General features: G+C 45.5%; 1 protein-coding gene across 2 annotated transcripts in view; it reads left to right on the top strand.

Annotated features, from left to right (window-relative positions):
• TRIM36 (tripartite motif containing 36) overlaps nucleotides 1-24,579 on the top strand; it is a gene marked incomplete at its 3' end in the record, with an annotated part of 168,445 nt that overhangs the window by 94,659 nt on the left and 49,207 nt on the right. For both annotated transcript variants that reach the window (XM_082243345.1, XM_082243344.1), the window contains 4 exons: nucleotides 1,733-2,058; nucleotides 17,373-17,519; nucleotides 23,260-23,355; nucleotides 24,230-24,483. In XM_082243345.1, the coding sequence (XP_082099471.1) occupies nucleotides 1,733-2,058; nucleotides 17,373-17,519; nucleotides 23,260-23,355; nucleotides 24,230-24,483 (823 nt within the window). The remainder of the gene's footprint in view (nucleotides 1-1,732; nucleotides 2,059-17,372; nucleotides 17,520-23,259; nucleotides 23,356-24,229; nucleotides 24,484-24,579) is intronic.

The following is a 24,579-nucleotide window of genomic DNA, read 5'->3' as shown; positions in this document are numbered from 1 at the left end:
CAGTTGTCATGGTGGTAATGTATATAAACGGTTGTGTGCACCAGGAGGCCCTAGTTTGCAGCAGCACTGGTGTAGACGACTATTTTAACAATCCTAAATTGTGAGTCTTACAGAGGAGAAAATGGGTGTTTGACCCTTAGAATTGTAGTCTGTATTACAGGGTCATTGCTATGATAGGAAATCCTTGAGATCCTCAGCAAGAGGAGAACACTTGCATTGTATGGCTACATTGTGCCAGGCAATAAGGTGGCTTTAAGGGGCATGCTTGAATGCCAACTCCAACAAAAATGTGTTTTGAATGGAGTAGGGAAGAGTTAGAACCTCTATCAGATTTCTACTGCTGTCTCTATGCCGGTTTCATAGACTAATTTCACTTTTGTCAGGCACTCTAACAAGAACACTAACAGACTAGTGGGGTCCCATCCGCACTGGGTGGGCCCTGTTGGACTCTGCCTGCTCTGTGGGGAATCGGTCCACTAATTCCCGCTGCGCAGGCGGTTGGCTGGTCCATCCCTGCTTATGCAGACTGGATAGACACAGCCTGCTCTCCTCTTATGGGCAGTCGGATGTAAACAGACCTGCCGTTCCCTTACACCCGACTGCCGTACGATCTGCCAAACGGTTGGTGTACTGATCCCCCTCCCCCTTCTGTCTATTTTTAGCAGAGCGGGTCAGATGTCGGTGGGTGTAAATGAACAGATGTCTTAACACCCGCTGCGCCATAGACAGGAGGTTCCGCCTGAATCTGACAGGCAGACTTGATCGGTCTTCTAGTATGAATGGAGCCAGGAATGTAGAGCCCTTTTACTTTAGTACTCAATGGGAAGTAAATGCAACCTTACCTTGGTGGTCAGAATGAGGACAAATGCCCCCTGACATTGGTGGCCATTTGTGGGGCTTAACTGATGTAGTGGCTTAGAGGTGATGCTCCGTGTCTGAACCAGAGCAATCTCTGGCTCTGTCATGGGTTATTGGCACCAGAAATTTGTACCGATGCCATCCGACGGAAGATCAATCTGCGAATGCAGAGCATGAACCTTAATACCCCTTTTTAACCATGCCCCTACATTGGGCCTGGTTTGGGTAGATGGCTCCACTAATTGTCAGGGTATCGCTGCCATGACTGCTGCTTTAAACAGACATTGGGTATAATTTTTACTTTCAAAAATGTACCCAGTAAAGCTGGCCATATATTATACTTTTTTTTTTTTTTTTTCCCAATTTCTTTTAGTTTACCCTCAACTATGTAATGGAAGGGCCTGCCTGATTGCATACAAGTTGAAAGTGTTTAGGTTTGACCTCGTATTATATGGTTTTGATTAAATCTAAAAGGAAAATGTTTGGCCAGCCTAATTTTTCTGCTTTTTACTACATTTGCCTGAAGCAATTCTTGGTTAAAATTCTAGCATGCTATGTAAATATCGAATATGTGAATATTTTTATTTTCAAGTGGTGATAAAAAAAGCCCTAGAACAAGGATTCTTGCTTTCAAAAGAGCAAATTCTATACCAATGAAAGCCCAGCTTCTTTCAAGGAAAAAAGTTACATTTTACCCTAACCAAAACAAATGTTTGGCAGGCTTGTGGGCTTTTATATGTGTGGTACTAGTACTGATTATTTTATTAGACTGAAGAAATTAGTTTACGACCAATAGAAGTCCATTTTCTGCTTTTCCACTTAGAGAATAATCAGAACTGTATTGTCTCCCTCTGTAATCTGTTCTGTCCTGTAGGTTCTAAACGCAATTCACTGACTCCCAAGATCACAACTCTATCATGTCCTGGATGTTTACACGATGTGGACCTCGGAGAGCGCGGGATCCATGGCCTCTTCAGGAACTTTACCTTGGAAACTATTGTAGAACGCTATCGCCAGGCAGCTCGTGCTGCCACTGCAATCATGTGCGATCTTTGTAAACCTCCAGTTCAAGAGTCCACCAAAAGCTGCCTGGATTGTAGCGCTAGCTATTGTAATGAGTGCTTTAAAATTCACCATCCCTGGGGAACAGTCAAAGCTCAGCACGAATATGTTGGACCTACAACAAACTTCAGACCAAAGGTGAGGTTCAATAATTTGTGTGTCTACACTAATGCTCTAGAGCAGTGATGGTGAACCTTGGCACCCCAGATGTTTTGGAAATACATTTCCCATGATGCTCATGCTCTCTGCAGTGTAGATGAGCATCATGGGAAATGTAGTTCCAAAACATCTGGGGTGCCAAGGTTCGCCTTCACTGCTCTAGAGTCTTGTAGCAGAATTCTAAATATCGTCTTCTGGGAATTAATGTTACTTTAACCTATAAAGGTCGATAATTAATAATCTTACCAGAGGGGGGCGTTGTTCCATCCTCTGCAGTATGACAATGCTGTAGAATCGGGCATTAAAGTAGAACTAAACACAGAATTTTTTATTTTTTTTGTTTTGGATAATGGAGAGGGATTAGAACACCCGTCAGGTTTTATTGCTGTCTGCACACCTGTTGGGGGGACTCATTCTCTCGTTTACCATCGAAAATAAAAAGAAAACCCCAAATTTAGGGTTGACACCAGAACAGAAATGGAGGGAAAACCTTCCAGTGGAGGGACACTAGTTCTGACAGCCAGGGCTCATATCAAAGACCATCTACAAGAGAGCCAATGAAAGTTCTAACTAGGGGGCGGGTCCGATGTGAACAGGAGAGTCAGCGCCAGTTATTTAGGGAGTCCCTGCTCAGCGCAGCAAAGCCAGGATACGTGTCTGTGTTAAAGCTGCCGCAGCAGGGTCTGGTGGACAGGATTGGACAAAACTGGTAGCTGCATGCAGGGGGTAGGTGGCAAAGGAGGCAGCAGGCTGTAATGACAGTTCCTCTGTGCTGCGGGTGCAGTGATGTATTAAGCTGGGCACACGCAGAGTTTTTTTTTTTTTTCAACCCAGTAGACTGTTGGCTCCAGTCGGAGCTGCTGTACAAACTATGCAAAGTTATCTAGCGATCTGTTTAGTGATCTCCCCTGCTGTGCTCGGAGGGGGGGGGGCCTGCCTCCCTCAGAACTCTGGGTTACATACTACTGACACCTGCACCCTGTTACTACTTACCCTGAACTCTGTTGCATACCGCTGAACTCTGCACTACTCCTGACCATGTCCTCTGTAATACTCCTAAACTCTGAGTTGCATGCTACTCACCCCTGCACTCTCCTTGCTTAACGCCTGACCCCTAAACTATCCATTACATACTACTGAACTCTGCATTATAGATTGATGCACTCCATGTTACATACTATTCACCACGGAACTCTGCAGTACTTGTTACTGCATCCTAAACTTCTCAAACCTTATTTATTAATGGGTCCTTGCTAGGTTATTGCCTTGATAAAGAAGAAAAGTGTGCAGCACGCTGATCTTTGATTTCTTCCATGTTCAAGTAGATCTCTACCTCTCCAAGGTTGCCTACTCCCGGTGTAAATGTTCTTCCTTCAGAATGCCTCAATTTCCCAGGGTGACCGTGTTCCTAACTGACCCTTGACTGCATTCATATGCTTTTATGGAGAGTAGTATAAGGTCAGATGGCTTTCACCATATTGATCTAGCTTTAGCTGATTAAAGTGGATCTTTACCCATAACTTGATTTTTTAAAAATTTTTTATTAGGGAACATGCATTCACATTAAGTGCTTGCCGACCAGCTGCTATAGTTTTACTGTGTCAGTTCGGCTCTGTCCTGCAAAACCGCGTACCTGTACATAGCTTTGCGGGACCGCTAGTGTGGGCATGCACTGATTGGCCGCAGGGGGAGCCAATCCGCTTGTCCGGCGGCTGCCATCCGTCCCCGTGGAGACAGAATGGCGGTCTGCTGTTCTGTCAGTAATGAACAGACATCCTGTGTTCCTCCTATTTGAACACAGACCTGTGTTCCTAGTCAGCAAGCCCATCCCCCGCACAGAAAGCATCCCCTAGGGACACATTTAAACCTTTGATCGCCCCTGGGTTAACCCCTTCCCTGCCAGTGTCATTAGTATAGTAACAGTTCATATTTTTGGCACGGATTACTGTAGTAATGTCACTGGTCCCCCAAAAAGTGTCAGATGTCCGATCTGTCTGCCGCAATGTCGCAGTCCCGCTAAAAATCGCTGATCGCCACCATTACTAGTAAATAAATAAAAATAACATCTTTCCCCTAGTTTGTAGACCCAATAACTTTTGCTTAAACCAATCAAGATACACTTACTGGGATTTTTTTTTTACCAACAATGTGTGGCAGAATACATATTGGCCTAAAATGTTTTGTATAGCCGAAAGTAAATTCATTTATTTTTATTATAATTTTTTTTTTTTTTATAGGGTTGTCACTCATTTTTTGTTTAAAGTGCAAAAAATAAAAATCGCAGAGGTGATCAAATACCACCAAAGAAAAGCTCTGTGGGGGGGGGGGGGGATGGGGGGATGGACCTCTCATTTTATTTTGGTACACCATCACATAACTGCACAATTGGCAGTTAAAGTAACTATGTGCCGTATCGCAAAAAATGGCCTGGTCATTAAGGGGGTAAAACCTTCCGGTCCAGACATGGTTAATCATTATGCTACCAAAATGAGTGTGTGCTGTAGATTGCCTCCAGCATTGCTCCTGTTTCTTCTTGCTGGAGGCTGCCATTATGCTGTAGCCCGGAGCCCCTGAACAGCAGTGAATCTTTTAGGCTGCCAGAAGATTGACCTCTACATTTTCGGTACAGTGCGAAAACTAGAGAGCAGGGTGAGACTGTGTATTATTGGATTTTAAATAGTAACTGTAGACCCTTATTTTGAAAGTTTGATATATCTATGCCTGCAGAAGAGGCCGGCCTGAAGTGATTTACCAGGGCTTGATTTTCTGAGTAAAGTTCCACTTTCAGTATAATGAGCTGTATGGGGAGTTCCAGGACTTCCTGCTCTACTACTTATACACCTAAAAGTATACATTTTCTAGTGTGTTTTGTATGAGTAGCTCTGTTTTCCTCAGCTGCACAATCTGAATATATTGGCGATCATATTGTGTCTGGGACATCAGGGAGATGGGAATGTGGATGAAAGGTGACGGGGCACACAATGCCCAGACAGCTGCATTCTGCAATGACTGTCGGTAATATCTGACCACACTGTTGCATGGCAACATAACAAAACAAGCTTTCATTTCAATTTTAAAGGCCGCTTTTGGAATGCCCAGGGCTCAGTTGATTGCCCTGATTCTTTTTGCTGTGGTCTGCACTTATTAATGTATTGTAATGGTAAATTACATAGTGAAGGGGAAGAAACTGATTTCTAAGCTGCTAAACATTTTGCCTGGTAATTCTTTGCCTCATGACAGCGCCAGGCTGCAGATTTAAAGGCCTGATTAGAACTCGAATATATTTCAGATTTTGGATTTGGCGGTGATAGAAATACTCTGTGGCTGAATCCTAGTTGTCTCCATCCTATGCAATGACTATACGACTGCTGGCTTCTAAAGATTACACTAAGACGTGTGAGCCAGTAATGTTGGTGTGACATCAGTGAAAGGCCAGGCATCCCCTGGCCTTTCACTGATGTTAGGATTAGGATTTGCACTATGGCTTCACGCATTGCTTTTGATACCAGTGTACACTATTACATTGGATTTCCACCTCTTAGTTTGGTTTTTAGCCACTTGCTGACTGCCCTATGGCAGTTTTACTTCTACAGGATGGCAGCTTTGTGCCAAATCATGTCAATAGATGCTTATCGATATATTTTTTTTTTTTTAACAAAAACATGTTGCAGAATACGTATTGGCTTAACTTTATAAAAAAATCAGATTTTTTTTTTTTTAGGATAGGTTTTATAGCAGAAAAAGATTTTGTTATTTCTTGTTCATAGTGCAAAAAATAAAAACCGCACAGGTGATCAAATACCACCAAAAAAGTGCTGTGGGGAAATGACAGTGTTACATGATTGTGCAATTGTCAGTTAACTTGCCACCCAGGCCGATTCTGAGTTCTCTCCCACATGTAAAAATCCTCTTCTAGCAAAAAATAAAAATTACTCAGAACCCCAAAACATGTTTTTTTTTTTTTTTTTTGCACCAACCCAAGGTAATAAAATGGTGATCGTTGCAACTTATGTCGCATGGTATTTGCAAAGCAATTTTTCAAACGCTTTTTTGGGAAACTTTCATGAATTAAAAAAACAAACAGTAAAAGTTAGCCCGACTTTATATTTTGACACTTTGCCTCTTTTTTTTTTTTTTTTTCCACATTTATTTCTATTGGAAGGAATGTAAACATCCCTTGTAATAGGAATAGGGCATGACAGATCATCTTTACAGCAAGATCTGGGGTTTAGAAGTCCCCAGATCTTGCCTGTAGGCGGTAAAGCCTTAAATCCTTCCCTCCCAAAAAAAAAAAAATCTTGGCTTCCTAGCCAAAGCATTGGCAGTGATTACAACTGCTGAACGGGATGTGACGTTATAACGTTGCACCCAGGTCCGAGATGACCAGGTACCATCTGGTCTTCGGTCATCTCTATGGTAATTGGCCACTGCGGGCAGATTTAATTTTTCGGCTCGTTGATCGCATGGGCAAGCCGGTAGAAGCACTGGAGGACAGCAGGATGAGGGGGGGGTTGGATGTCTCCACCTGTTGAACAGCCGCTATGATTGTTCTTATGGTACAGGAATTCGCTGGATGAAAAAATATCTGAATAAGGCCTGTAGCTCCCCACTCAGTCATATGACATCGTTGGGAGGGTAGTGGTTAAATTAACGCAGTGCCATATCGCAAAGATGGCCTGATCCTAAAGGAGGGTAAATCTTCCGGAGGTAAAATGGACCTTCACCCTCCGTACTCACTTTGCCTAATATTTATCCTACTTTTGCACAATTGCAAAATGCAGTTTTATTTTTATAACTTATTTTTTTACCCCTGCAAATGCACCCTGCCTCCTGTAAAATGCAAGAACCACAGTCGGGGGGGGGGGGGGGGGTCCAGCGGTTAGCTGTGGGAAGTGGCTGCATTAAAAGTAATAAGGAGGCTGCTGGCTCCCGCAGCTAATCACAGCCACTCAAAAGTAAGGATGTGGAATTCTCTTCCACAAGCAGTGGTGTCAGCAGGGAGCATCGATAATTTCAAAAAACTATTAGATGGGCACCTTAACCACAACATACAGGGGTATACAATGTACTATTGACATAAACACACACATCATAGGTTGAACTGGATGGACTGATGGTTTTTTTTTTTTTTTTTTTCTCAACCTCATGTAATGTCTCATGCAGTGATCTCATGCGAGTGGTCAGCCCTGGATGCAGGCAGCCTGCGAGTGGCTTCAATTAGCTGTGGGAGCCATCAGCCTCCCATGGGGTTCATGCATCTAATTGGATGCAAGGTGCATTTGCAGACACAAATGCACCCTTAAAGCGGTTGTAAATCCTTACACATATATATATATATATATATATATACCCAGTGAAGTGACTGGCCTAAGGTGATACACCGATAAAACAAGTCCTCTTACGTAAGGTGCACCTGTTTATCTGCAGTCATCTTTTCTCTCCATTCAAAGTGCAGAATTTATAAATCTTGTCTGAGCTGTCAGGGGGAAAAAAGGGGGTCAGAAGAAATTACACATTTCAGAGCTCAGTGAGGAGAGCTCTTAAAGGTGATTGGAGGAAAGGGACACCACTTCACACAGGAAGAGAGCTGAGGCTGTCAATCAGCTGGAGCTCCCTCTCCGGATACCTTTTTGTCTCTAGGTATCATGAGAACTTTTAAGAAGTGATTCATGCTGATGGCAGAGGAACAAAGCAGCAGACAAATGACAAGTGCCCTGGATATAGACCAGTTCACAGTATAAAGGGATATGCGTTGCTCATATTTCATCTGAGGTTTACAACCACTTTAACTTATAATGGCCCGTCACTTCCAGGTTTTTTTGCATAGGTGAGCATAAAGTGCCTCCTGGGATACTAGTGTCTGTCATTGCAAGAAACTTCAAGGTAATCTACCAAAAAATGCACATAAGCCAAGGGGGCCAGCTGCAAGAACCAACCGATGATATTAGAGGAAGATAGATGGTGGTACAGGACCTTGTGTGTAGCTGTGGATCACTGCTAGGTTTGCTGGGTGTGAGTGTTTTTTTTTTAGGTGTCATAGCAAAAAAAATAATAGTGGGCTTCAAAGTGTATTTGTATGCATGTTCCCTGAATACAGTATAAATATCTGCACATTTCAGTGATAGCTGTCCCCAGTGTGCTTTGGCTAGAAAGTCGGCACGTGGTTCTGGTGCTTTTGCTTTAATCAAGAAGACTGTCTATCATTCTAGTGATGGTTACACAAGAGGGCAAGGCCAAATATTAATCCTGAGATACTGTGTGGAATCATTGAGCAGAATGTGCAGGCTTACCTTGGCCCCTGTGCTAACATTCTGGCGCTATCTGTCAGCTTTTAGAGAATGTACAGATTCATATCAAGCCCAATTCCAGGAATTGGAACAAATCTAGCCCTGCCTTGGGGGCCTACAAATCCCAACCTTGTGTTGTACATTGGCGTTGGCTAGGAGCGTCTTAAGCTGGCCCTACATTATGCAATTTTCTTTTTTCAACCTCAGGTTGGGTAGAAGACAATCTGCAACTCCATACATGCTCTCCAGTAAGTCCCATATTTATTGAAACTCCATAAAAGATGAATACATACAGCAGATGTTAATGCATTTCAGCCATAATGGCCTTGTTCACAATGATCATGGCTGGCAGCTAAAGCTGAAAACAATGATCAGGTGAAAAAACCCAACCGGCTGGTTGGACTCAAGTGTCAATAGATTGACTTCAGTACTGCCAAGCCTGCCCATAATGGATCGAAATTCAGCCATTTCCTGCAGTTCCAGCCAAATTTCTATGCTTCAGGCTTGCTTCACACCAGATGCAGGCAAGTGTGATTTTTGATTCAGGGAAAAAAAAGGCATGGACAGTATATTATGGGTCCAAGAAAAAGTTCTCAAGGTGGTCTATAAGCCAAATGACATACACCGGTGCACGCCCCGGCTCGCCTCCGTGGATAATCAATGAAGAAAAAGAAACGGCTGCACTCCAGATGAGGTCAAAATCCAGATTTATTGACTGGACATCCCAATGTGACCATAGTGACAAGGTAGATGCGTTTCACACACTACAATGTGTGCTTAATCATTAATGATTAAGCACACATTGTAGTGTGTGAAATGCGTCTACTTGTCACTATTGTCGCATTGGGATGTCCAGTCAAAATTATATGGGTTCCAATGGCCTAATTCACGCCAGTGTGGTCCGTTTCCATGGGGGGGGGGGGGGGGGGGTAGAGTAAAACTGCTGTTTCTTCTGCACAGAACTGTACTAGAACATGGCAAAACCAAATTCCAAAAAAAGGAAATTTGAGGAAATTAGGCATTGAAAACGCATCAAAACCGTGCATGCATTAAGCATTGAAAACACATCAAAACCGTGTGTGCTGAAACTCATCCACTACGGTTTGTGTTGTGATCCTGCTCTTGAAAAGAGGCTGCGGGGGGCCTAGTGGCACCACTGGAGGGGTCTCCTGGGGCATGGAACAAAATATATATTTTTTTTTTTCTTCCCCAAAAACACATTGCTCCATTCTCCAAGAGACTCCCTCCAGTGGTGCCACCAGGCCCCTGCAGCCTCTTTTCAAGAGCAGGAGTGCAGCACAGAAACGTAGTACTGGATGCGTTTCTGCATGCACGGTTTTGATGCGTTTTCAATGCTTAATTTCACTAATTTTTCCTTCTCTTACCATAGGTGGAAGGGTTTTCTTTTAGGGGTTTCATGGGTTTTAAAATAAAGATTACCATTTGCCATATAAATGTTGTGTATTTTTTTTTTTTTTCTCCTCCTGGAGGTAATATTTAAAGTGCTCGGTCATTTTTTTCTTGTAGGGAGTATGTTTTACCGATCACAAATTTCAAGTTGAAAATAATTGCATGCTATGCATTATGTAAGGGGTGAAGGGTTCATGTTATATTCCCATGTGGCACTTTGTATATGATGATCTGATTCTTGGTGAGCTCATCCCCCAGTTGTTAGGCTATTAGGTTTCCCCCATTTAGAAGAACCATCTGTGTTTCCAGTGTATCGCAGAGTGCAGCTTTCATATACCCGATTTTCTATGACTTTAGATAGAGCTACACCTAGTAAAGACTGCAAACCTGATTGGTAGATGCAGGACTATAGCTGTATTGGTTAAAGCAGATCTCCAGCCCTACCTTCTCTTCTACACAGTTGTACAGGCCCCTCTTCTGTCCTCAAATTGTTTACTGATATCACTGCACACTGAGCTTTTCACAGTGTGCATTAGAAGATGCAGCAAGTAAGTTAGTCCAGTCCATCTCATTTCTTTGTGGTTTGACATCAGCATTATCTAGCTCTTTCCTCCCTGGCCCACCACTTTCATTGGATTTTAGATCTTTCAGTTCCAGAAGCTCGGCATCACGTGTGGGTGTTACCTAGGTCTGTCTGTGGAACATCTACTTCTCGTCGTCCATGCATTTTGAGATATACCTAACTCCTCCCAAGGACAAGCCCACTGCTTGCATCAGGGCTGAGGGCTCTTGGGAGGGTGTGGTGAGGTTTTTAGGAAGCTATATACAGCACCCTTCCAGCCCCTCCCACCAGCCATGAACAGCCTGTATTGGCTAGAGAAGCACTAAGACCCAGTGATGACGTCAGTCAAAAATAGGTTATGTAATGCAACCAGAAAGTTATTTTTATACCTTTCATTAGCATGTTCATGGAGGAGGGAGAAAGCAGGGAAAGCAGAATAAACTGTAAACTTTAGGGCTCTTGCACATGGCCATATATTAGGAAGTATTGCCGCACAGGGTAACATTTTGCCTGTATTTGTTGCACTTGGTAGTTTAATTTTGTCCATAGACATATATTGCAGAATAAGCCACATACAGCTATACATGCCTGAATGTCAGTATGAATGTTTTTTTTTTTAGATCAGTTTTCTGTTTGTGTAAATACGTCTATTTGCATGTAAGTGCCAGCATTTTCATGCATTTAATGCTGGTGCAGGTCTCTGGGCAAAATTACGCAGCCGCTGGGGGGACATTTTTAAACCTAATTTGTTTTAGGCAGAAATTCTACTTTAAATCATCAGGTTTTCTTTTTAAAATGTTTCATTAGAGTGTGAAAGATTGGAGGTGTTTAGGCTAATTATGGATACCCTTACTGTATTGTGCGCACGGTTTAGTTGGCAGACTCCAGTGCTAGCACGCTGGTGTCCAATCCCTTAGACGCAGAGTGGGACCTCTACTGGTATTTCCTGCATTCATAAGCAGTGATGACACCAACAATATTTTATTTTCAATTCTACTGTCCAGCTTATCGATAGACATGAAGTGGACTTCGTTTAGTTTTCTATGGCCCTGGTCCTCAACCCTGGTCCTCAGGGCCCACTAACAGGCCAGGTTTGCAAGATAACTGAAATACATCCCAGGTGATATAATTTGCTGCTCAGTGATTGCAGTACTCTAGTTTGCATCTCCCCAAGGTAATACCTAAAATCTGGCCTGTTAGTGGGCCCTGAGGACCGGAGTTGAGGACCACTGTTCTATGGTATGTAAAGTGTTTTTTCAGCTGTGATATCTGGTTCCTCATGTGGAAGACCCCTGGTTGTCCAATTACTAGTTAAAGCAGAGTTACATGCACACAGTTTTTATAACCCTTGTGTGTTGAGCAGAGCTACTTATGCAATAGAGAGAACATGCTGTCTGCTGCTGTAAATTCCTGTCCCCTCTACTGCACATGAATACTGCTAAGTTTAGAATCATTTCCGTTGGTGTCTTGAAGTGAATGATGATGTAGTGGATCTGAGCCATATATGGATTTCACAATGACTAGATGACCTATAGAGGAGGCGTAACGTTGGAGATCACATCATAGCAAACAAAATATTAAATGTCAGTGGATAAAGTTGAGGGGGGGGGGGGGGTACATGTCATAAAGTGCTACTAAACTTACATTTAAGGTCTAATGACACAGGGTTGACAGTTAAAATATAATTTGTTTTCTGGACAGTTATTGCCTTGTAAACAATCATGACCTGCCCTGTCTAGTTGTAGCACAGCCTATTGCTTTTCTAATCCTGATAGAAGACCTTCAAAGGAGAAGTGAATGTTACATGCTCCAGGGGCGTAACTGCAGGGGTTGCGATTGCAACCGGGCCCCATACTCCAGGGGCCCTGCGCGGCTCCCCTGTACACCTGGATAGGGGGGGCAGTGGGGGCAGCATGTAGAGAAATCACTGTCCTCTTTTTTTTTTTTTTCTTCCTGTAGCTGCAGGAGGAAAATGGAGGAGATTGGTTCCTCTGTATGCTGCCCCCGCCACTCCTCCTATCCAGTTGACTTGTGTTCTGCTGTCTCTGGGCCCCTGTGTGCTCAGCCCCCCCCCCCCCCCCACTGTGCTGTCCCCCTCCCCTCTCCTGCTGGCTGCTGCAGGGGATGTGTCATAGTCAGTGACAATGTAAAAAATAAAATATAAAATAAATCATTAAAATACCAAAAAATAGACTGACACCAGTGGGTGAACTTCCAGGATCGCAAAGGTCACACTTGCAACCGGGCCCTGGCATTTCACCACCGTGGGGAGGCCCCAAGATGGCAGGAAGGGGGCCCACTGCAGACCGTAATAAAGGGCCCCCGCAATGAGAGTAAAGGGCCCCAGGATCAGTGGGAAGAGCCCCAGGCTTGAAGGGAAGGGCCCCGGCCAGGGGTCCGGGGGGGCACTTCATGGTTTCTTGCACCGGGGCCCTGAAGATTCTAGTTACGCCTCTGACATGCTCTACCCGTTTTAGGGTGGAAAATGTAACCTGTTCCCACTAATGCAGCTTCTCCCCAATCCCCTGCCTGTAGTGACAGCGAGCCAACCGTGTCGCTCATTCAGAGTTCTGTGAATGAGAGCACTACAAGTACCGACAGCCTTTGCAGGTGTCTGCTTATAAGTTCTCAATGAACGAACAGGGTAATGCTGAGCACTCTAAGTAGTTCATTGATGCTTCTGTCAGTGAGCAACTGTCTGCCTGTATGAAGTATGAGCAGACAGCTTACACTGACAGTCTACAAGATGCCTGCATTGCATCTACGGTCTGCTGATCATGCGTGCAATGCTTGCAGGCTCCTAGTAAAAATACATGCATTTTTTTTATTTTTGTATTTGCAAAAAGATGTAGTATTTCTAGTGTGTGTGTGTGTGTGTGTATGTATGTGTGTGTGTATATATATATATATATATATATATGTATATATGTATGTATGTGTATATATGTATGTGTATATATATATATATATATATATATATATATATATATATATATATATATGTACATTTTTTTTCTTTTAGGTCCCTTTCACTTCACACGATTGGACCGATCAGGTCCGCCTGTCTGTTTTTCAGGCGGACTTGATCGGGCCACCCATTCTCCTCTATGGAGAGGCGAACCGCTGATAACCGTCTGGCATTAGATACAACAAAGGCTGCTGAAAACTGACTGCTGGCGATACGTTGGCTATCCCTCCCTCCGGTCGGATCAGATGAAAACGGACATGCTGTCCACATAGAGGCAAGGGGGACTCTGACAGGTCTGTCTCTGCACAGTGAGCGGAGATGGACCAGTCATTTGCCTGTTTAGCGGGGATCAACTGAGCGATCATCACCGCTGAGCTAGCGGAGTCCGCTGTCGAAACTGCCCATGAGAAAGGGGCCTTAGGACTATGAGGATATGAAATAGCTGGATTTATTATGGCAGTAAGAGTTCATATTTCTTTGGTTCCCTCTGGTAATAAGCATCACAAGCAGCTGGTAAAAATCCATGGCAAACATACTGGACGTTGGACCACTTCTCTGATCTTTTGTGATCATGTCCTTCTTTCTTTTTTCTTTAAACAAAGTACAAAATGAAGGATCACAGCCGCCACATGAGGTATATAACCGTTATCACTATGCAGAGGGAGGCACTGAGGGGGCAATCGGCATATCTGTGGGGCCCGTGGGATGTCCCTCCAGCTAGCAGTACACTTCTCGAGTCCATACAATAGAGAAGGGAGAATACGGGCAGGTATTGGCTTGTGTACAAGCAGAGCCACCCTTGTGTACTGTAGCCGATACCTGACCGGGTCAGAAGCTCATCCCCCTCTCTACTGTATAGACTTGGGAATGAACTGCTAGCCAAAGGGACATCCTGCAGGCACCACAGAGCTGCTGATAGTCCCCTCCACTTCATTGTGAACTGGTGTGTGGGGGGGGGGAGAGATGCTTTGGGCACCACAGAGCTGTTGATCGATGTGCAGGTGAGTGGCCATGGGGTGACGTGTGCGTGTGTGTGTGTTTTACAAAGATGTGCTGGGGGTTTGGAGGTGCACATCAAGTGGGTACGGAGCAGGGATGCGTTAGGCCCCTTTTTATACTGGCGGACCGATGGGGTCAACCTGTCTGTGTTTTAATGGACCTGATTGGTCCATCCATAGCTCTCTATGGAGCGGCGGGTGTAAAATGAACATGTGTCCCCTGAAGCTCGCCACCATCCAATAAAAACAGATGGATGGGGTCCCATTCCCTATCCGCCCTGAGGATCAGATGACATTCAGATGGAAACGGACAGGGAGTCTGTTTCCATTTGACCACTCCATAGAAAATAGCAGCCTGTGTCTGCTAATGAGCAGACACGAACCTGGTATGTTTTCTCAGCAGGGTTCAGTGGAGAGACACATAAACACATGTACGCACATGCACGTGCACACGTACGTACACACGTAGACACACACACACACACGTAGACACACACACACACACACACGTAGACACACACACACACACACACGTAGACACACACACACACACACACGTAGACACACACACACACACGTAGACACACACACACACACGTAGACACACACGTAGACACACACACACGTAGACACACACACACACACACACACACACACACACACACACACACACACACACGTAGACACACACACACACACACACACACGTAGACACACACACACACACACACACACGTAGACACACACACACACACACGTAGACACACACACACACGTAGACACACACACACACGTAGACACACACACACACGTAGACACACACACGCACACACACGTAGACACACACACACACACACACACACACACACGTAGACACACACACACACGTAGACACACACACACACACGTAGACACACACACACACACACACACACACACGTAGACACACACACACACACACACACACACACACGTAGACACACACACACACACACACACACACGTAGACACACACACACACACACACACGTAGACACACACACACACACACACGTAGACACACACACACACACACGTAGACACACACACACACACACACACGTAGACACACACACACACACACACACGTAGACACACACACACACACACACACGTAGACACACACACACACACACACACGTAGACACACACACACACACACACACGTAGACACACACACACACACACACGTAGACACACACACACACACACACGTAGACACACACACACACACGTAGACACACACACACACATACACTTTAAAAGTTCTAGTACAATACCTTTCCTCACACACAGCCGGGTACTGCACTGTAGGGGGAATCAGATCACAGCACACTCCACCTCCCGTTACTTTCTTTCCTGAGGCTGACGGAGCTCCCTCGCAGTGCCGATGTACAGTTCGGCAGGGGATCGGGAGATCGGGCTCATCTGACAGCCCTTCTCTACCATGATCCCGCGGCACACCTGAGGATCTCTGGCGGTACACTAGTATGCCGGGGTACGCCTGTTGAGGCTGTTCTAGAGCAATGTTTTCCAACCTTTTTCTAGTTAGGGCGCCCTTGAAAAGTATTTTCAGTCTCGAGGCACCCCCTGTCCAGGGCTTAGTTCACGTTACTGTATGTCGCAGAACACACCCAAAATTGCACTCATTCCTGACAGACAAATGCTCTGCTCTTTTGGGGTGCCATTAATTCTTAATGGTACCCCACACATTGGCAAACGTGGGATGCTTTTGGTGGGGCACAATTTTGAAAAAGGGTCAGACTTTTCTCTGCATTTTTGTGGGTAGGGAAGCCCTTTGAAATGAATGGGCTGACCTACAGGCAGCCACACAGATGTGAACCAAGGGCTTGTTCACATGTCAGGAGGGGCAGTAAAACAATGCGGTTAAGCGGTTTTTATCACCAACTTCTCCCCATTTAGCTGCAGAGGCAGAAGCTGGAGGTTTACACATGCTGTGGCTGCACCTGGAGATATACCCATGGTGAATGGGGCTGCACTGCAACTACACCGCAACTGTGTGCATTGCACGGTTGCGTGTAGTGATGCTGCATTTATGAGCTTAAAACAGATGGGGAGGAGGCAACATATTGCCTCTTTACCGCTTGTCGAATGCCTCTGAAAAGCGATCTGAGTATGGATTGCGTTTCAGAGGAGCACCATATGTAGACGCACATGTAGACACACGCGCGCACACGTAGATACACACACATGTAGATACACACGTGCACATGCGCCCACACAGGTACATGCATACACGTGCATGCACACACAGGCGCACACATACGTCTTTTGCCGGATGAAGGGGCAATATCTATTATGTGACCACGGAATGAAGCTTTGGACCCTTTCGAGGAATCCTTTGTGTGCTGACATTTCTTCACCCTGCGCATGTACGTATAAAGCCCTTTTAAAAGGTTTAGCACAGTACCTTTCCTCATTCAGCTGGGTACTGCACTGTAGGGGTAAGTAGAGAGCACAGCACACTCCCCCTCTTTACTTCACTTTGCTGAGGCTGACAGCTCCCTCAGTGTGATGTATGATGTACAGTTTGGTAGGGGATCGGGCTCATCTGACAGCCCTTCTCTACCATAACCCTGCGGCACACCCGAGGACCTCTGGCGGCACACTGGTTGAGAGAGGCTGTTCTAGAGGATCGTATGAAGGTCTTGGGCCATCTTCCTCTTCTTCCTCTGGCAGCAGTGGGCAGTTTTCAATAATTCGGAGAATGGAGCTGACATAACACCTCTGCAATATTGTACTGGGTTCCCAGGATTTTTTCATGAATACCTGGGTTTATAAGTAGTGGATTAAATGGAACTGGCAGGGCAGCAACCTGAAAGCGAATTGGTGGTCAATGGTGCAACAGACCTAAGTGGAAAGCATTTAGAAGTGCATATTTTATTTTTCGAACACTGGGGCAATGTTATCTTTTTTAAAACCTTTAAAATCAGAACCTGAGATCTGCTTTAAAGATGCATACAGATAACTGTAATGGTTTGGTAAATGAAATGTCTCCTTTGTTGCAGGTGCTTATGTGTCCAGAACACGAGTCCGAAAAGGTGAACATGTACTGTGAGATCTGCAGGAGGCCAGTGTGTCATTTGTGTAAACTTGCAGGTGCACATGCAAACCACAGAGTGACAACAATGAGCAATGCCTACAAAACATTGAAGGTGAGCTTGTCTGCCTCTGGCAATAAATAAGATTGGGGGGATTGTCATGTTGTGCTAAAACACTGTAAATACAGCTGCTCGGAGGCTCAATTGTTATGAAAACGGTTCTTCTGTTCAAGTTTTTAAATTGATAGAACTTTAAATAGATCTGGCTTTGTACCTGTTAAATACTAAGTTGTTCCTCTTGGTTTTTCTTTTTTACTTTACTTTTGTTGGGGGATATCCAATGATACTGTAAATGGGATTCTCCCCTTTTTTTGGCAAACTCCCCAGAGGAGCACCTAAGAAACACCCCTTGAGTTCAGCTTTTGTCATTCGTTTTAGTTCTCAAATTATTGCAACTTGCAAAAATGTTTATTTTGATAAGCTGAATCAACCATTTTCTTGTCTTTTTAGGCTAAGTTCACATGTAGGGGTTTAGGGCGTTTTTCTGCTCTAGGGACAGCTCAAACGCCCAACAAGACAAATCCTATTGATTTTAATGACCCCCTGTTCACATCTTAGCGTTTTGATGTTTTACCCCTGACTTCATTTTCAAGATCAATGGCACAACTATTAACCAATCCCCTGAATACAAGGTTGGTAGGTGTTATCCTGCAGTCTCCTTTCGTCCCCACATCCAATCGCTGTCCACAGCTTGCCACATCAACCTCCCAACGTCTCCAAAAACGCCCCTTCCTAACCAGTGACCTAAAAAGCTCATAATGCACTCCCTGGTTACTTCTCACCTTGACTATTGCAGATCCCTTCTTGTTGGCTTACCATTAAATAGTTTCTCTATCATTCATTGACAGATGCAGTCTCTGATGCATATCAGTAGGGTTAAGCTGCCCCCCCCCTACAGGATCGCTCGCGCTCGCTCTCTCTCTCGCTCTCGTAAATGTTCTTCCCCTGGCGGATTTTGGGGTGGACACGGGCCCCTCCTTGGGACGGTCAGACCCTCACATTCTCGGGTTCCCCTCTGTCCTGTCACGCACCCCCCTTTTTTACCCCCAACCCCCTCCTCACTCTGGGGGCTATTGGGCCTACTCCCGGGGGTGGGAACCACACTCCGGGCGGGATGTGAGGGCTGGGGGTGCGCGGCCGGCATCAGACAAACAATCGTGGGGGAGGTCTCTGCCTGCTCCTCCAGGGCCCACCTGCCAATCCCATTTTTTTTGTAGTCTGGGGGGTCCCTACGAGGGTCCTCAGCTGCTCTGCAGGCCGAGCGGGGCCAACATTTTCTTGTAGCCTCGTGCTGAGGAGATCGGTGCCCATCTTGGTACACCCAACATGGCCATTTTGCAGTGGTTTTCTCTATAGGAATCAGAATGTGAGTTCCTGGAGGCATTTTTTTGTGGGTGGAGCCCCTCCCTATACCCTGGGCTGTTTCTCAGATCCTCCCTTTTTTTTTTTTTTGGATTGAGCTGCTGCTGCCACCACATGCTTTGCAGATGTTCTGGGCCTCCTGCTGCATCTGGATACAATGAGTCTCTCGCCGTGCAAGATAAGGCACTGGTGGATACACTAGTTGTCTCTGTGTGTGTGTGTGTGTGTGAGACGTTGCCCTTGTCACGCAAACATTGACTGAATGGGCTAAGTTACTACGCCGTGACTTGTAGGGAAAACTTCTCCCTTCTGCCTTTTTGAGGAGCTGTTGGACTAGCTGGTGCAGGGGCTGCAATTCTTTTGCTGGACACTGCTCCCATATTGGGCCGACTCCCGGGTTTGGCAGTGGTCCTCCAGCGTATACTTTGACTAAATTGCTGGTCTGCGGATCAGACTTCAAAGAAGGCCTTGACTGATCCGCCTTTTCAAGGAGATCGCCTGTTAGCGCTACCCTGGATGACATCATTAAGGGTCTCATGGGGGAAGAGTACCTTTCTTTCACAGGCTAACAAGGGTAAGGACCCTCGTCACAGATGGGGTCCCTCCTTTTCAGCAAACTGTCAAGTTTTTTGAGATTTCTGTAGTTTGTATGATATTTCTGGGACTGATGGTGCCATCCTTTGAGGCGGTCCCCTTCGCTCAATTCCACACGAGGCTCCTCCAGAAGGAAATCCTTCTCAAATGAATCCAAATTCCCTTGGCTATTCACATCCAGCTGAACCGGGTGACCAAGTATTTCCTGATCTAGTGGCTTTGGGCCCCGATGCTCAAGCAAGGGAAACCCTTCCTCCCTATATATTGGACAATTGTCACCAAGGATGCAAGTCTGTCCAGGTGGGGAGGAGAGTTCTCAGCAGGTTGTCTGCTCAAGGAGTCTGGTCCCTGGAGGAATCCAGGTTACCGATCAATGTCCTGGAGCTGAGAGCCATCCAGCTTTGCCTAGTCCACTGAACCGAGTACCCGCAGGGTTGTCCAGTGCGCAATTCAATCGGACAATGCCACGGCCGTGGATTCTGTCCATCACCAAGGGGGCACCAAAAGTGTCCTTGCAGCCTTGGAACTGGCAAGCTTCCTCCAATGGGTGGAATGCTTTGTTCCAGCTCTCTGCTGTTCACATTCCAGGAGTGAAAAATTGGCAGACGGGTTACCTCAGTCGACAGGCCTTGGATGCAGGGGAATGGTACCTCCATCCGGTGGTCTTCCAGCAGTTGTGCCTTCGTTGGGGCACTCCAGATGTGGCATCTCGGGTAAACAGAAAAGTAGAGGTTTGTGGCCCGCTCTTGGGACCCTCTTGCAGACGCCGCAGACATGCTGGTGGCTCCGTGGGGTCAGTATCAGCTGATGTATGCCTTTTACTCAAGTTGCTGCCAAGACTTCTTCGCAGGATCGAGGCAGAAGGGAATTCCGGTCATTCTTGTGGCTCTGGACTGGCTTCGAGTCTGGTACGCCGACCTGGTCAGGCTAGTCGTAGACGCTTTTTGGAGACTTCCTCTCATGTAGGATTTACTGTCAAGGGCCAATCTTCCTTCCTGCTTTACAGTCGCTGGCTTGACTGCTTGGCTGTTGAAAGCCAGGTGCTAAAGGACAGGGAATTGTCTGCTTCAGTGATTCCCACTCTGCTTAAAGCGAGGAAAGCGACTTCTAGGAAGATTTATCATCGTATGTGGTGTTATATTGCGTGGTGTGAGTCTCTTGGGGCTCCCCTCGCTCTTGGTGACTCGGATCTTTGCTTTCCTTCAACTAGGAGTTGATCAAAAGTTGGCCTTGAGTACTATTAAGGGTCGGGTTTCGGCGTTGGCAATTTTCTTCCAAAGGCCATTGGCCACCCATTCCCTGGTGCGTAACTTCATCCAAGGGGTGCGACTCTTGGTACCTCCGGTGCGACCTCCGTTGTCACTTTAGGACCTTACTTTGGTGCTGTCTGTCCTTCAGACACCTCCCTTTTTTTGAAAGTATTCGGGAGATTTCCCAGCTTACCTTGACCCAGAAGGTGGCCTTCTTGGTGGCTTATCACTTCTGCTCGCAGGGTGTTGGTACTGGTGGCGGTGTCCTGTCGTTCTCCCTACCTGGTGGTATACAGGGAAAGTGGTACTTCGTCCGGATCCGTCCTTCCTTCTGAAGGTGGTTTCCCGTTTTCACTTAAATGAGGACATTGTGTTATCTTCTTTGTTTCCTAAGCCAAAACATCCTTAGCAATTTGCGCTGCATACTCTGGATGTGGTTTGGGCAATCGGGGTGTACTTGACGACTGAGTCTTTTCAAAAGTCAGATTTGCTCTTTGTACTCACGGATGGTCCAAAGAAAGGGCTGCCTGCATCTGCTGCGACTATTTCCGGATGGATCAGACAGTTGTGCAGGCTTATTCAATTAAGGGTCGGGTTCCACCTTTCCCTGTTATGGCGCATTCTACTCTGGCGCTTGGTGCTTCCTGGGCTTTTAGCCATCAGGCATCTGTGCTTCAGGTTTGCAAGGTGGCTATCTGGTCGTCTGTTCACACCTTTACCAAATTTTGTAAAGTGGATGTGCTGGCATCTGCAGATGTCTCTTTGGGCCGAAAAGTTTTTGCAGGCTGCTTTTTAGGGGGCTTTTTGGCCTTCCTTGAGGGTGTGTCAGAATGTTTGTGTTTACAGTTTGTTTACAGTTTGTTTCAGGTGGACATCTTGTTGTTCTGATGAGTCCTATGTTGCCTGGTTGGCTATGTTTAGCCTCGGGGACTTGTTTTTCTGCTGTTCCTACCCCTCCTATGGCACTGCTTTAGGACGTCCCTACTGATATGCATCAGAGACTGAGTCTGTCAATGAACGATGGAGAACTATTTTTTTTTTTTTTGACATGCTGTAAAATCTTAAGTTCATTGACTGATGCAGTACCCGCCCCTCTATATTGAGTTGGGTTGGTATTATTTCTGACAATGCTTTCACTGCCCATAGGCATAGCCAGAACTTTTTTTTTTTCGGCCTAGTGTCCTACTACTGTAGGGGGCAGTATTACCCTACTGATATGCATCAGAGACTGCGTCCGTCAATGAACTTGAAGCGGAGTTCCACCCAAAAGTGGAACTTCCGCTCATTTGCTTTCTCACCCCCCCCCCCCTTTCCAGTGCCACATTTGGCACCTTTGCAGGGGGGAATGTTTCTGACAGGTACCCTTCCCCACTTCTGGGAGATGGCGCCGCGGCGCTGTCCCTTGGAAGTTTGGCCCCCTCCACCTTACTCTGCCTCCGAGTGCGCAGTGAGCTTCGCGCATACACATTAGGGACCCGCCCGTGAAGCCGTAAGGCTTCACTGCCAGGTACCTTGACCGGCAATGGCGGCGGCAGCACCCGACAGCCGATGGTAACGTCGGCTGCAGTGCCGACATCGCTGGACTCGGACAGGTATGTGTCCTAATAGTAAGTCAGCAGCTACAGTATGTGTAGCTGCTGGCTTTTAATTTTTGGAGGGGGAGGCTGGAACACTGCTTTTTAAGAGAAAAGGTTTTAATGGCAAGTCAAAAATCCAGTTATTCCCCTTTCAGTCCATGAATGCTGTTGCCAGACTCTACCTTTTTTTTTTTTTTTTTATAAACTGCTCATCTGTTACCTCTCTGCCAATCCCTCCATTGGCTGCCACTCGCCAAACAACTTAAATTCAGTATACTAACAATTTAAAAAGCCTCCCATAGCTTGGCTCCCAGCTACATCACTAACCAAATCGTGCACTTTGTTCCTCCCAAGACCTCATGTTCTCTTGTTCCCTTGCTTGCCTCTAGGACTTCTCCCGAGCCTCTCCCATCCTTTGGAATTCCCTATCCCAATCTGTCTGATTATCTCCAACACTATCCCCTTTTAGATGATCCCTGAAAACTTTTCTGTTTAGAAAAGCCTATCCTGCACATTCTGCATCGGGGAAAAAAAAAAAAAAAGATGACTGGCATCTAGTGTCTGGGCCATTTTGGGCTCGTCGTGCACCCGATGGGAGTAAGCCATGCCCAATCTTTGGTATGAAGAAGAGTAAGTTTGTGTCAGTGGAAAGAATAATGCCCCATTTTTGTTGGTCGTGAGAGGAGTTTTTCCCCATTGTTGGTGTCAAAGGAATAGTGCCCCATTGTCAGTGGTGGGAATAATACCTCAAGGGCCGGATAAAGGCACGCAGAGGGCTGCGTCTGGCCCAAGGACTGCAGTTTGGAGACCACTGGTTTAGACTGAAAAGTAACATTTTATTAAAGAAAAAATAAATCTTGATAGGTTGAAGTACTCGTTTTTAATGTTTCTCACTTTGTTTCTTTTTTAAAAGCATCAAAACAATGCGTTAAGAACCAGAGTATATTTAATCTTATGTCTTTTTGTTTTTGCTTTTTGAGGCCTTTCATCTGTTTTTATCTGTCTTCCTAGGAAAAACTTACAAAAGGTATCAGCTATCTTATCAGCAAAGAGAGCCAGGTTAAGACTCAAATCTGTGAACTACAGATACTGATAAAGCACACTGAGGTAAGTGGGTTTAGTGTTTTAGTTACAAACGATGAGATTTTTGGACTTTTTTTTTATTAGTAATGGCGGCGATCATGGATTTTTAACGGGATTGCGGCAGACAGATCAGACCCCTAACTGACATTTTTGACACTTTTTGGGGACTAATGACAATTCAGTAATCGGTGCTAAATATTATGCACTGTTGCTGTATAAATTACACTGGCAGGGTAGGGGTTAACACTGGGGGTGATCAAAGGGGTTAATTTATGCCTTATAATGCTTACTGACGGGGGGGGGGGGGCTCTTGACAGGCACACAGATCAGGGTTTCAGCTTTGCTCAAACTCCTGATCTCTCTGCCTGTGTGACAGAAGACCTGCCTGCTTTAACATAAGCAGGCGGGTCTTCTGTCAGTTCCTGTGACTATTGCTGGAGGCCGGCGGCCTGACTTTGCCTGTCTAATCACAGCGGGAGCGCGATCTCTGAGGCACATGCGCACCTCACAGAGACCGCGTGCACATAATCGCGTAGATCTACATGATTATGCGCAGCCGAGCCGCCCTGCCGCAGTAAGTTTGTGTGGGGTGGCGGTCAGCAACTGGTTAAAGTGAAATTGGGTGCCCTGCTTTCCACACAAAGTTCCCATGCCTGTTCTTCTCTCTGTCCCCATTCGGCTATTCAGGATGTAAGCAACAAGATTAGTTGGCATGAGTTTTTATGTTCACCAACACCTTTTTTGTCTGAAGTCGTGCTCAACCTTAGAAGACTTCAGGCTCCCAATCTGGGTTCTGTTTAGTCCCTAAAACACCCTAAACACAACAGCAGTAATTTATCAATTGAAATTACATTTTTTTTATTACATATATATATTTTTTTTTTTTTTTTTTTTACAGAGCAATGGAGATCGAGCTGTAGAAGAAGCGACGTACAATTTTGAAAAGCTATTTAATATTTTAGAAGAGAGGAAAACATTTGTGCTGAAATCTATCCAGGATTCCCAGTCTGCTCGACTAGAAAGGCTGCAGAACCAAATGGATGAATACCAGGGTCTACTGGAGAATAATGGGCTTGTTGGCTATGCACAGGAAGTGTTAAAAGAAACTGACCACTCCTGTTTTGTTCAGACTGCAAAGCAGCTGTACACAAGGTACCAACATAAACCTTTGTTACAATGATAAAAAGATAGGGGAGGAACCTGGCTATACTCTGTTGGAGCATCGTTATGTAAGGGCTTGTGCTGATG

This window comes from Pelophylax lessonae (genome assembly GCF_965119305.1).
Source record: "Pelophylax lessonae genome assembly, chromosome: 1".
Lineage (NCBI taxonomy): Eukaryota > Metazoa > Chordata > Amphibia > Anura > Ranidae > Pelophylax > Pelophylax lessonae.
Note: the sequence above shows the minus strand (reverse complement) of the source record. Positions and strands in the feature narration are given on the sequence as shown.